This window comes from Dermochelys coriacea, chromosome 2, assembly GCF_009764565.3.
Source record: "Dermochelys coriacea isolate rDerCor1 chromosome 2, rDerCor1.pri.v4, whole genome shotgun sequence".
Taxonomy (NCBI): Eukaryota; Metazoa; Chordata; order Testudines; family Dermochelyidae; genus Dermochelys; species Dermochelys coriacea.
The window spans coordinates 70,357,092-70,370,625 of NC_050069.1; the positions used below are offsets into that span (position 1 = coordinate 70,357,092).

The following is a 13,534-nucleotide window of genomic DNA, read 5'->3' on the forward strand; positions in this document are numbered from 1 at the left end:
CTGCCTGCTGCATCCTGCATAATATCTGTGAAGCAAAGGGGGGAAATGTTGCTGGCAGGGTAGTGGTTGGAGATGGAACGGCTGTCCTCTGAGTTTGAACAGCCAGACAAAAGGCTATTAGAAGAGCTCAATGCAGAGGTATGCAGCTCAGGGCGGCTTTGAAAGAGCACTTTAACAATGAACCACAGTAACATGTTGTGGTGTACTGTGCTCTACCTGCTCCTGATGTTTTGGAACCTATTAGGAATGGTGTGGTGCTTGGTGTACAGCTATGACTATAAATATATATACAGTGTCAAGGCATCCATTAATTTTGCGATGCTTGCTGTACGTTTATTATTATTACACTGTGTTGTCATTGAACTTATGAGTTGTGTCCTAACAAAGTGGGTTCTTTAAGAACTCCTAAGCACTCTGCAGCATCTGTTGTGAACTAATAAAGATGACTTATTTTTCAAATAATAGAATTTTATTCGGTAACAAAACCAGTGCAAAGAAAAATCTGTTCAATTTAAAAGCAAATAAATTTAAAACTTAATAAATTAATGGAACAAAACTTACCATGAGGAAAGAACATTCATGTCCATTTTACCTACACATACACAACTGTGGATTTCATAGAGCAGTGTATGTGAAATTGTGCTTGTCCTTAATGTCCCGTAGGGCTAGGGATGTGGCCCGAATATCATGTGGAATGTTGCAGTGGGGTGTAGGAAGGTGCTGTAATGAAGTTCTCCATGGACTGCAAAGAGAGATGAGCCCATGAGTATTGAACCTGTAGGTCCACAAGAGTCTGCAGCATCTGTGTTTGCTGCTGAAAAGCTCCATTATGTCCTGGTGCATCTTCCTCTCCTTTTCCTTCTGGGACTTTCTCCTGTCCACTCTTTCCTTCTCCAGTCTGTCTGTAATGTTTATCCTCCAGGCCCCTTGCTCGCCATCTAATGCAGCCTTGGCTTGCAGGATCTCATGGAAAATGTCCTTCCAAGTCCTCTTCTTTCTCCTTCTGATCTGGGTCAGGCATCCTTTCTCCTGCATCTCCAGTGAAATCTGGTTATAGATGTCCATGTTTCTATGGCTTGTCTATAGCTATGTTTCCACAGCCTCTTCTTTCCATAGGCCTAGGAAATCCAATATCTCCTGCCTACTCCAAGCCAGAGCGCATCCGGAGTGTGTAGCTGGCATAGTTAGCTGGGCAGTCGCACATAACAATGGAGAGTTACTAGTTGTGCTCACCAAACTGGACAATCACGAAAAGGCATTTCAAAAATTCACAGCGTTTTAAAGGGGACAGGAGCCTTCTGATCTCTGTGACCTCTGGGCAGTGGAGTTCACAATTATGACCAGGAAAGTTCAGTGTCAGGCATTGTGGGACAGCTGCTGTTAGGGTTGACATAAGTAACACAGTCTGCACTTGCTCTGCATCAACCTCAATACATCAATCATGACTTTACGCCACTTGGGGAGGTGGTGTTACTTCATTGCTGTAACGGGGCACTTACATCAGTGGGAGACAAATTTAAGTGTAAACACACGTATAGCTAGTTTGACACAAGGCATTTTATGTCGACCTAACTTTGTAGTATAGACCAGGCCTGGGACGCTCAGGAAAATTAATCTAAATTAATTAAGGTGTGAATTTAAAGTGGATTATTTAAACTGCTTTAAACCCCTGTGTGAACACTCTTATTCAGAATTGAAGTGGTCTTAATTCAGTTTACTTTAACCACTTCCAAAATGCCAATGCTCTTCAATGAAAACTGGGCACTTAACTCTTAACTTCTTTGAAAAACGCATCTTATTATTGCTTTGGCAGTAAATACTATAGTAAAGGTTATGTAGAGCCCTCATCATAATCGGACATTTTCAGTTGTTCATATCTTTATTTTTTTCCCTTTAAGTAGAAATTATCCATGTTTGATCTTAGCCTGAAAGTGAAATTTTGTAAAAATTTTGTAAAAGTGTTTGAAGAAAATCATTTTGCCCATTTCTGAGTTTTTGAAGAGAAAAAAAGTATTTTACGCTAATTTTTTAAAAACACACTCTTTGACTCCAAATACAAAATGAAAAATAGCTATTGGCTAGCATATAAAAATATAGCTCCATCCATGTGTATACAAACTTTTCTCTAAGGTTCAGAGTTACAACACAAGGTAAAAGACTAGCATCTACAGAGCTCCAGAAATTATTTCTTAAGCTTTAAGCATTCCACAGCATGAATTTCTTTTTGTAGAAACTTTATATGCAAGATATTAAAGTTCTCTACACAGAAACCTTCAGCCTTAAAGATCTTAAGTGACTAAGGACTGTAGGTATACGTTTCTTTTTGTAGAGTACCTGGAATGCAGATCATCAAGTACATACCAAACTTTATGTACTGGGGTCCTTAAGCATTTAAAAGGCCCCAAAGCTGAAGAATTCCATGTGGCTAAGTTTATGCCCTGAAGTCCCAAACTGTTAAGTGTCCTCATTCTGCAAGGTGCTCCACGTCCATTAATGTCAAGCATTCAGCAGCGTGCAGGCTCAAGCTCAAGGAGAGAGAAGACATTGTCCCGTAGTCCCATTTCCATTTCCAGTACATAACAGTTAGCTAGCCATGAGAGAATTGACTGGGTTTTCTTTTAGGAAGTTTAAAAACTAAAACTGTTGCCACTTGTGCACTTACTGTCCTGAATAAAGGTTGATTTATACATAGCTTTGAATGCTTTCCTGAATCAGGGCCACTGTGAATCAGCAGAAGTCAGTCACTCTTTTCATGCAGGACCCCCTATACCTGCTAAAAGTATGCTTCATTAGAAAATATTGCTCCCTCCCCCCGCTACATAGTGGATTTTGTGATATGCACTAAATATAGGACTCAGCAAATATCAATTAATTTAACATATTCTGTCAGAAATTGCAGATTATGGGGGAAACCCTGGCTCCACTGAAGTCAATGGCAAAACTCCCATTGACTTCAATGAGGCCAGAATTTCACCTTCTATTTCTGACACATGCTAATAAATAATATTGTTGCATTACAAAGAAGTGCTCTACACTGTATAAGGTAATGTACTTCTGAAAGATATTTTTCTATTGTTATTATGCATGGTGCATTCAGATTAAATGTAATTTATGTGAAATACCTTGTGAAGTTTAATTCCTCTTCCTAAACGTGGGCCAGATAACACGAAGGAAACTTTTGTTATATCACCAATATCATCAACAGTCAACTGTGAAATAATAATAATACAAAGTTAACTGAAGCATACACACCTTACACAATCATTTTGATGGCACAACGCAAGTTTTTTTGGATTTTGTTTTGTTTTGTTTCTCTTAACTTGTTTGAAAAGATGAGTGAAGAAAGGAGAATGCTGAGCAAGGAGTTGTGAATGTTACGGTGAATAAACCTCAATGGTAAATCAGAAAATGAATCTGAACTCATACAGTACAGTATATATCTCCCACAAAAAACGTTGTTAACTTGAAGTTAAAACATGTAGGCTACATAACCCACCCCAAACCGTAAAAAGCAAGGAAATTACAACTAAGCCATTCAACTACCCAGCTACATTCCATTTATCATTTCCTCTTCTCAACCTTAGTTACCTCCATTCCTCTGCTCACAGGCCACAGATCTCCATCCTCAATCTGAGCAGCCAGCAAACACCCTTGAACTCTGACCATGTTTATTGGTTATATTTCCAGGTGTTTTCATGATCTGGATAGGATTGGTGGTGGCTTCCATAGATTACTTTGTACATAGTTGTGTAGTAGTTTTGTATTGGTGTGGGTAAATAAAAGATAGGGTCAGACTGGAAATGGTGGAGATGGCATATATTTTTCCTTCATGTTTATGAAAAAACTTTAGTGAAGAGATTATCTATATTCTAGCAATTGTTTGGAAACTTAGTATTTATTTTTATGTAGAAATTAGAGAACTGAAATTTACATATGTTTAAGTGTTTATATTTAAATTTACACTTGTGGTTGGAATTAATGCTACCCATTGGTTGTTCGGGCTGAATATAAAGATGTGAGGGCTGTGGGTGGTTGAAAGGGACTAGCTGAGGTTGAGAAGTGAAGCAGAGATGAGGAGTTGAATCTGTTAACTGCTTTTTTTTATTTGCATTAGTGGAATTGCAGCAATATGTATTAGCCCCTACATGACCCTCTTGAAAGAGTGGATTTCCCAAGATACTCATAGACTCTAAGGCCAGAAGAGAACACCACTAATCTGACTTCCTGCACATCACAAGCCACAGAACCTCACCCACCCCCTGCTGTAATAGACCCATAACCTCTGGATGAGTTACTGAAGTCTTCAAATCATGACTTAAAGACTTCCAGTTACAGAGAATCCACCATTTACTCTAGTTTAAACCAGTGAGTGACTGGTGCCCCATGCTGCAGAGGAAGGCAATAAACCCCAGGGTCTCTGCCAATCTTATCTGGGGGAAATTCCTTCCTGACCTCAAATATGGTGATCAGTTGAACCCTGAGACTGTCTGCAAGACCCACCAGCCAGACACCTGAGAAAGAATTCTCTGTAGTAAGTCATAGCCCTCTCCAACTAATGTCCCATCTCCAGCTATTGGCATTTTTGCTACTAGCAGTTGCAGATAGGTCACAAGCCAATGTAAGCAATCTTATTATAAAAAGAAAAGGAGTACTTGTGGCACCTTAGAGACTAACAAATTTATTAGAGCATAAGCTTTCGTGAGCTAAAGCTCACTTCATCGGATGCATTTGGTGGAAAAAACAGAGAAGAGATTTAGAGAGTTGGGCCTGTCCTGTAGTAGGTGACTTCTGGGTACTCTTCTGGCTCTGTCAATCTGTTTCTTCACTTCAGCAGGTGGGTATTGTAGTTGTAGGAATGCATGATAGAGATCTTGTAGGTGTTTGTCTCTGTCTGAGGGGTTGCCCAACAAAGAAAACAACAGAACGCCACTAGCCATCACCTTCAGCCCCCAACTAAAACCTCTCCAACGCATCATCAAGGATCTACAACCTATCCTGAAGGACGACCCATCACTCTCACAGATTTTGGGAGACAGACCAGTCCTTGCTTACAGACAGCCCCCCAATCTGAAGCAAATACTCACCAGCAACCACACACCACACAACAGAACCACTAACCCAGGAACCTATCCTTGCAACAAAGCCCGTTGCCAACTCTGTCCACATATCTATTCAGGGGATACCATCATAGGGCCTAATCACATCAGCCACACTATCAGAGGCTCGTTCACCTGCGCATCTACCAATGTGATATATGCCATCATGTGCCAGCAATGCCCCTCTGCCATGTACATTGGCCAAACTGGACAGTCTCTACGTAAAAGAATGAATGGACACAAATCAGACGTCAAGAATTATAACGTTCAAAAACCAGTTGGAGAACACTTCAATCTCTCTGGTCACTCGATCACAGACCTAAGAGTGGCTATACTTCAACAAAAAAGCTTCAAAAACAGACTCCAAGGAGAGACTGCTGAATTGGAATTAATTTGCAAACTGGATACAATTAACTTAGGCTTGAATAGAGACTGGGAATGGATGAGTCATTACACAAAGTAAAACTATTTCCCCATGGTATTTCTCCCTCCCACCTCACCCCCCACTGTTCCTCTGATATTCTTGTTAACTGCTGGAATTAGCCTACCTTGCTTGTCACCATGAAAGGTTTTCCTCCTTTCCCCCCCCCTGCTGCTGGTGATGGCTTATCTTAAGTGATCACTCTCCTTACAGTGTGTATGATAAACCCATTGTTTCATGTTCTCTGTGTGTGTGTATATAAATCTCTCCTCTGTTTTTTCCACCAAATGCATCCGATGAAGTGAGCTTTAGCTCACGAAAGCTTATGCTCTAATAAATTTGTTAGTCTCTAAGGTGTCACAAGTACTCCTTTTCTTTTTGCGAATACAGACTAACACGGCTGCTACTCTGAAACCAATCTTATTATACCATCCCCTCAATAAACTTATCAAGCTCAGTCTTGAAGCTAGTTGGATTTTTTGCCCACACTGATCCCCTTGTAAGACTGTCCCAGAACTTCACTCCTCTAATGGTTAGAAACCTTCATCTAATTTCAATTCTTCCTCAGCAGCTCATGCCTAAACTTGTTGATGGCCAGTTTATATCTATTTGTTCTTGTGTCCACATTGGCATTTAACTTTAATAACTTCTCTCCTTCCCTGGTATTTATCACTCTGAATCATTTATAGAGAGCAATCATATCTCCCCTCAGCCTTTGTTTGGTTAGGCTAAACAAGCCAAGCTCCTTGTGTGATGTTACACTCCATATTCTTAAATGGAAATATGGTTATGATATGGATATGACATAACTGAGATGTACTTTATGCAAGATGGATCTTGTAAGGTATCATTTGAAAGGTTATGATTTACTGAATGTGATTATCCAATTTGTATGCCCATACTTGAAGTTAGGAATATTGACTATGTATCTGTATTTCAAATGGGTTACTTTGGGTGTCACCCACAACTAGCCCTTCAGGTACAACAATGAGAAAGCCAGACAGTGCTAATGGTCCATTAGAAAAGACAATGGACTGTAAAAAAGCTTAATCTTCCTGTGGATGCTTGAGACAGCCTACGAGTAGTGGCTGCCACAGCCCAGCAGAGACACCTGGTAAGGGATACCCCTCCTCCCATTTTGGAATGCCGGTGTTTGTCCACTGGAAGACAAAGGGTTTCCGCATTACACAAGAGCTATATAAGGCAGGGGAGTGACATCATCAGGGTTCTCCTCTGCCTCTCCACCCAAAGAGAGGCTGTGAAACACCTGAAAACAATAACTGAACTGACGGGGTGAAGGGTTGAGCCCAAGCTGGAAGGGCGTCTAGCTTGTGAGTAATAATACTTGAGTTCTCAAACTGGAGACCAGTGCAGCTGCCTTTCAAGACTTTCTGTAATCTGTCTTCAACAATTTGTAACCAATTTCTTTAGTGAAACAAGCTTAGCTTGTGTGCTTTGTTTTATTTGTTTAGTAGTCTGCTTTGTTCTGTTTGCTCTCTCTTTAACCACTTAAAATTCACCTTTTGTAGTTAATGAACTTATTTCTTGTTTATAATATAACCCCGTGTACAATTCATAATTGGAGGGGTGGGGGTAGAGTAAGAGGCTGTGCATACCTTCCTCCACATTGAGGGAGGAGGAGGATTTCATAATATACCTTTGGGTCTGCACTCCAAGGCAGGTGGACTCCTGAGTGCTGGGGAAAGTCCCTTAAGCTGAGTCTTCCCAGAACTGATGTGGCCCTGCCTGTGTGTGTGCTGGAGGAGGCTTAATAGCCTGGCTCAGCAAGACAGGTAAAAAGGGTGCTCAAGATGGCAGAACAGGCAGGCTCAGCAGTATCCCAGTACATCAGGTGGCATCCTAAGGGGGGCAACCGATCACATCTTGAATCTCCTCATCAGGTAGGTTTTCCATTCCTCTGATTATCCTAAGAACCCTTCTTTGCATCTGTTTCAGTTTGAATTAATCTTTCTTGAACATGAGACACCAGATGTCTACAGTACTCTAGATGAGGTCTCACCCATGCCTTGTATGATACTTCCCTACTTCTACTGAAAATACCTTGCCTGATGCATCCTAGAATTGCATTAGTCTTTTTCACAACTGCATCACATTGCTGTCTCAAAGTCAATCTGTGATCAAATAATACAGCCAGGTCTTTCTTCTTCTTTGTCACTTCCATTTGATAATTCCCCAGTTTTTAGCAAAAAATCTAATTTTTAATCCCTAATTGCATGATTTTGCAATTTGTACTACTAAATTTAATCCCATTTCTATTACTCCAGTATTCAAGGTCCTCCAGCTCTTCTTGTATGATATTCTGGTCTGCCTCTATATTGGCAATACCTCCCAACTTTGTGTCATTCATGATTTTTATTAGAACACTCCCACTTTTTGTGCCAAGGTCATTAATAAAAATGTTAAATAAGATTGTTCCCAAGACTGAGTCCTGAGGAACTCTGGTAGTAACCTCCCTCCAGCCTGACAGTTCACCTTTTAGTATGACCCATTGTGTCTTCCCATTAGTCACTTCCTTATCCACCTTTCTTTTCTCATAATGATCACCATCTTTTCCAATTTAACTAATAAATTTCCCATGTGGAATTGTATCAAATGTGTTACCAAAATCCAGGTAAATTACATCTATTGCATTTCCTTTGACTAAAAAAATCAGTTATCTTCTCAAAGAAAGAGTTCAGGTTGCTCTGGCACGATCTACCTTTTGTAAAACTATGTTGTGTTTTATCCCAATTACCATTTATCTCTTTGTCCTCAACTACTTTCTCTTTCAAAATTTGTTCCAAGACCTTGCATACAATTGAGGTCAAACTAATGGGCCTGTAGTTTCCTGGATCACTCTCTTTTCCTTTCTTAAAAAATAAATATTATATTAGCAAGTAGTCACAGAGTACAACCGCCAAGTTTATGAATTCATTAAAAATCCTTGCTATTGGGCTTGCAATTTCATATACCAGTTCCTTTAATATTCTTGGATGGAGATTATCCGGGCCCCCTAATTTGGTCCCATTAAGCTTTTTAAGTTTTACTTCTACCTTGGATGTTGTAATTTCTACTTCCATATCCTCATTTCCATTAGCCACCCTGTCACTATCCCTAAGCTCCTCATTACCCTTATTAGAAAATGAGGCAAAGTATTCCTTTAAGTATTAGGCAATGCCTATATTATTTTTAATCTACATCCCATCCTCAGTGTTAAGCAGTACGACTTATTTCCTTGTTTTCTTTTCATTTATATGGCTATAGAACATTTTACTATTGGTTTTAATTTCCTTTGCACTTCCATATCTACTTGGATTTTTCTCTATAGTTTTCACTTTTTTTCTATACTTTCTGATCTCCAAGAGGTAGCTTTCCTTGCTGATTGTTCCCATCTTCCATTCCTTGTAGGCTGTCTGCTTTCTCTTAATAACCTATTTGAGATGCCTGCTTGTCCAATTTGGCCTCCAACTCTTCCCTACAATTTTTCCCCTTTGCTTGGGATGCAGACTTCATATAGTTTCTGCAACTTTAACTTAAAGTAATTCCAAGGCTCCTCCACATTCAAGTCCTTGAGTTCTTTGGTCCAGTCCACTTCCCTAACTAATTCTCTTAATTTTTTAAAGTTTGCTCTTATGAAATCAAGGACCTCAGTTGCAGATCTGTTTTTGTTTAGCCTTCCATTTAGTTTAAGATGAATTGGCTCATGATCACTTGAACCAAGGTTGTCCTCTACAGCCAGATCTTTTACGAGGTCCTCACTACTTACCAATACCAAATCTAAAATGGCATCACCTCTTGTTGGCTCAATGACTATTTGGTGAAGAAATCTATCAGTTATCACATCGAGGAATATCTGACCCTTACCATTATTAGTAGCACTTGTCCTCCAATCTATATCTGTGAAATTAAAGTATCCCAGGATCACACAATTCCCAGTAGTATTTATTTAATTAAAAATATTAAAGAGGTCTCTATCCATATCCATATCAGATCTTAGGGAACCCAAGCACTATCCCAGTGGAGCCTCTGGTAGCTTTCTTCCCCAATGTGATTTTGACCCAAACTGATTCTGTTTTATCGATTCCATCACTGCTAACGTCTTACTGTCTATCTCATAATTAATATACAATGCTACTCCACCACATTTATCTTTATTTCTTTCTTTCCTAAACAGCACATACCCTTCAATACCTGTACTCCAGTTGTGACTACTATTCCACCATGCTTCTGTATATCCCGATAATATCTGGTTTCACTTCCTGTACCAGTAGTTCTAGTAGTACTGTTTTCTTGGTGCATGGGAGATGTCAAATATCAACTCTGACCAATAAAGCAATCTGTGTACACAATATGGCACATAGAAGACACAATGTACCTTTCCCAGTTACACATTGTTAAGATCCATATAAAATATAATTAAAAAGAAACTAACCAAAAAAGGGTCATTTTTCAGATTCTGAACCTTCTGTGCAGCAGATTTCCTTTTTGTTCCAAACACAACAACTTGAATATCAGGAACTTTTTCTGGTATGTGTGTACAGTACACACACATTTGCCATCGTCCTCTGCTTTTAGTATCAAAGTATTTTACTGGATCAGATGTCACGGTCATTTCTATATTTATAAGAAATATATATTCAGAATACATATCTTCCTTATAAGTCACCGTAAATCATTACATTAATTTATAAATTGTAATTTACTCAAAAATACTTAGTCATGAAACACTAATCTGTGTAAGCAAAGAACATTTTGTTGGCATTACCTTTCAGTGGAATTACTAGTTCTGTAAAATCTTTCTTTGACTGTTTGCTGATCCAGTCATTGTATGCAAAGACATGAGTGGCAAAAGGGGAACTTTCTTCTTTTATAACAATTTTTTCCAAGAACCAGTCATCTGATTAAAACAAATATATTAATTTATTGCATTTCAAGTAACAATGATAAGCTCTGCCTATACTGTCTGACGCTTCTGATTTAAACAAGAATGCAGAGGACTCGGCAACTCACAGAAGACATGCAATACTTCCCAGGTTTGGGGCTATAGAGATTTCTTATTTGTGATTATAACCCATGTAGCTCAATAGTTTTCTCCTGCTCCATAGGAGGAATATTACTGACCCAAGAATGCAATAAATACATGTTACACTGTACCCGTGTGACATGACTTGTTTGGCAACATAGGAAGGAAACAAAAGAAAACTAATATAAAGAATAGGAGTACTTGTGGCATCTTAGAGACTAACAAATTTATTAGAGCATAAGCTTTCGTGAGCTACAGCTCACTTCATGAGCTGTAGCTCACGAAAGCTTATGCTCTAATAAATTTGTTAGTCTCTAAGGTGCCACAAGTACTCCTTTTCTTTTTGTGAATACAGACTAACACGGCTGCTACTCTGAAACCTGTAATATAAAGAATGTTTTTAAAATGGCCCTTTCGCGTATAACAATGAATTATTCCAGGACTGGTATATTATCGTCAGCCTTTGAGGATTAGAAATGAGAAACAAGTCCACATTCATCCCCACTGAAACTGAAGCTACTGGCTTGAGGCACTTGAACTGCACTTGATCCTGACATATCTCTGACTGTTTTTCAGCTAATCCTAAATAGGAGGAAACTTTTATGGTGAAATTCTGGCCTTACTTAAGTCAATGGCAGTTATGACTCTGACTTCAGTGGGGCCAGGATTTCACCCTTTCACTTTAAGGAATAAGAGGCAAATAGCAACCTGATAGGGTTTTTCCTATATAAATAACTTTAAACTCCATGAATTTGGCTCCTGAATTTTCCACATGTTCTTGCTCTCAATGGTGGGCGTAGGGATGGGGAACTGGGTTTGCCATTCTCAGAGATGGTATGCAACTTGCAGATCTCAGGAGATCTGCAGAGGCCAGGACTACCTGCATCTCTTCTCTGGGTCTTCACATGGCCACTTGGCCCGCATTGCATTGAGAGTCCTGAAGGAGCCATGATCCCACACTGCCCCCAACTGTTACTATCTACTTTGAAGTTCCAAGCATTATTTATACTGAGAATTGGAGGGGAGTTGGGAGAAATGATGCTGCAGAGAGTGTAGCTTTCTCTGCCTGCCACCCCACCCCACATCCCCTTAAACACCTGTGAATGGATTTCCACAGGAAACGAGGACAATATTTTGGAGCCAGCACACCCCCTCTTCCCTGCCCCTCTTTTTACCTCAACGGATTGATCTTTGTTCCTCTCCCCTGGTGGCAGAGGAGGAAAGCATTTCACCCTGAGTGATTAAGCATTTATTTTATACTTAATAAAAATGTCAATCATTTTAAAAATGGAAAAGTTAAAACAGTGTATGTGTGTACTGGGGGGTGGGGAATGACAGCCAAATGAGATGCAAAACAAGAAAACACAACATACTTTTGCTGGAAAACAAAAATATTTGCTGAATCTACTGGCAGAACCAAATATATCAAACAAGTCACTTATTGTAAAAAACAAACAAGAAATGCCTCATAATTTTTCACTGTGTAATTCACTGGAAACTGCTTATGATTCTCCTATAGTACACTGAGCATTTAAGTGAAGCCAGGTTATATACAATCCAACACAAAACACGGAAAAAACCTGAAAAGGTCCCGCAATTTCAATTTTTTTCACTAGTTTCCAAATAGAACAGATCTCATTGAACATATGATCTGTAATCATAATTTTAACAGATGTTTTTCTGCATTTCTGACCCCCATTACATCTGATGATAATCAATGTTATTATATGGTATTTGTTACAATGCAATGCTGTATATTAAAATTTTAAATATTTTAAAATAATGTACCTTTTCTAAAACTTTTAAATCCAACAAGAACTTGGTTCAGCTTGCCAAGGTGAACTGCTTTGATTCTGAAAACATCCACCTGCAATTTGAGAATAATTTAAATTGTGGTTTTGCACTGGTAGGTATGTATGACTCATGAATTTACCTCTGAATAAGTTGACATTGCTTTGTATGTTAGTGCACTTTACTTTTCCCTTGTCATGTCATTCCATTTCTTTCAAGTGTATAATAAAACAGTATGTGCTGTAATTGATATTTCCAATGTCAGTGACTAGTATGACTTTTCTGATTAATTTTAAAATATCACTATAGTTAATAAACAGTATTTTCAGCAACTTTGATGCTCAGCTTGAAGTTCCAGTACTGATTTCTTCTAAGCCTGTAGGATGAAATAACTAAATTGGATGAATTATGACTGTTATAAGAAGTAACATTATACCTATGTATCTATATTAGGGTTTTCTATGGAAGTCATCTCCATCACACAAGAGAGCTTCTCAAGTACCTTAGATTTGCATGGTGAAGAGCTTAGTGAACTTAATGGAGTCTTTTGATCTTCTTCTTTCCTGGCATAAGAAAGAAAGACAGACAGACACATCCACACACACACACACACACACACACACACAAACAGTTCTTGGTTTGTTTGTTTTCTCACTCTTTTTCAAACACCTTTCTTCAGTCTGGTTAGAGGTGGGAAAGCTCTCATAAAAGCAAATGATTAACTTTAAGCACATGCGACTTAGGTAGCTGCTTAAAATTAAGGGCATGTTCTATTGAATATGGATGGGATTACTTGTTCTTAAAGTTAAGAATGTACTTAAATATTTTGCTGACTCCTGCCTCCAAGATCAGGATCTTGAAGCATGCAATAAATAATTGAATTAGTCTGACCTCTTTGGGAAACTTGTTCCACAACAAAACCTCCACAACTAAAGGTTGCTTTATCTCTGGCGCTCATGAACTTCTCCCAGGCTTTGCTATTCTAGAGAGGAACAGTTGTCCAAGTGAGTTCTGAATGAAGATGCAGTTGCTGATGTAGATTGATTCTGACCCAGTAATGGCTTTTAAGATCCGGCCAGAGACTTGAACTGGCAATGGAAACCCTGCACTGCTACCATGTTCAGTGCCAGGTACAATGAATTACGACAGCCCAGCCTGGAGGCGATGAACACATGGATTACTGTGGCCAAATTCTCATCTGAG

At 39.0% G+C, this 13,534-nt stretch overlaps 1 protein-coding gene across 1 annotated transcript in view; it reads right to left on the reverse strand.

The window, feature by feature from the left end:
• RP1 (RP1 axonemal microtubule associated) overlaps positions 1-13,534 on the reverse strand; it is a 264,400-nt gene that overhangs the window by 64,569 nt on the left and 186,297 nt on the right. The window contains exons 38-41 of the mRNA XM_043507860.1: positions 12,329-12,407; positions 10,283-10,414; positions 9,950-10,131; positions 3,123-3,209 (exon numbers count right to left, since the gene is read on the reverse strand). Coding sequence (XP_043363795.1) covers positions 3,123-3,209; positions 9,950-10,131; positions 10,283-10,414; positions 12,329-12,407 — 480 coding nt within the window. The remainder of the gene's footprint in view (positions 1-3,122; positions 3,210-9,949; positions 10,132-10,282; positions 10,415-12,328; positions 12,408-13,534) is intronic.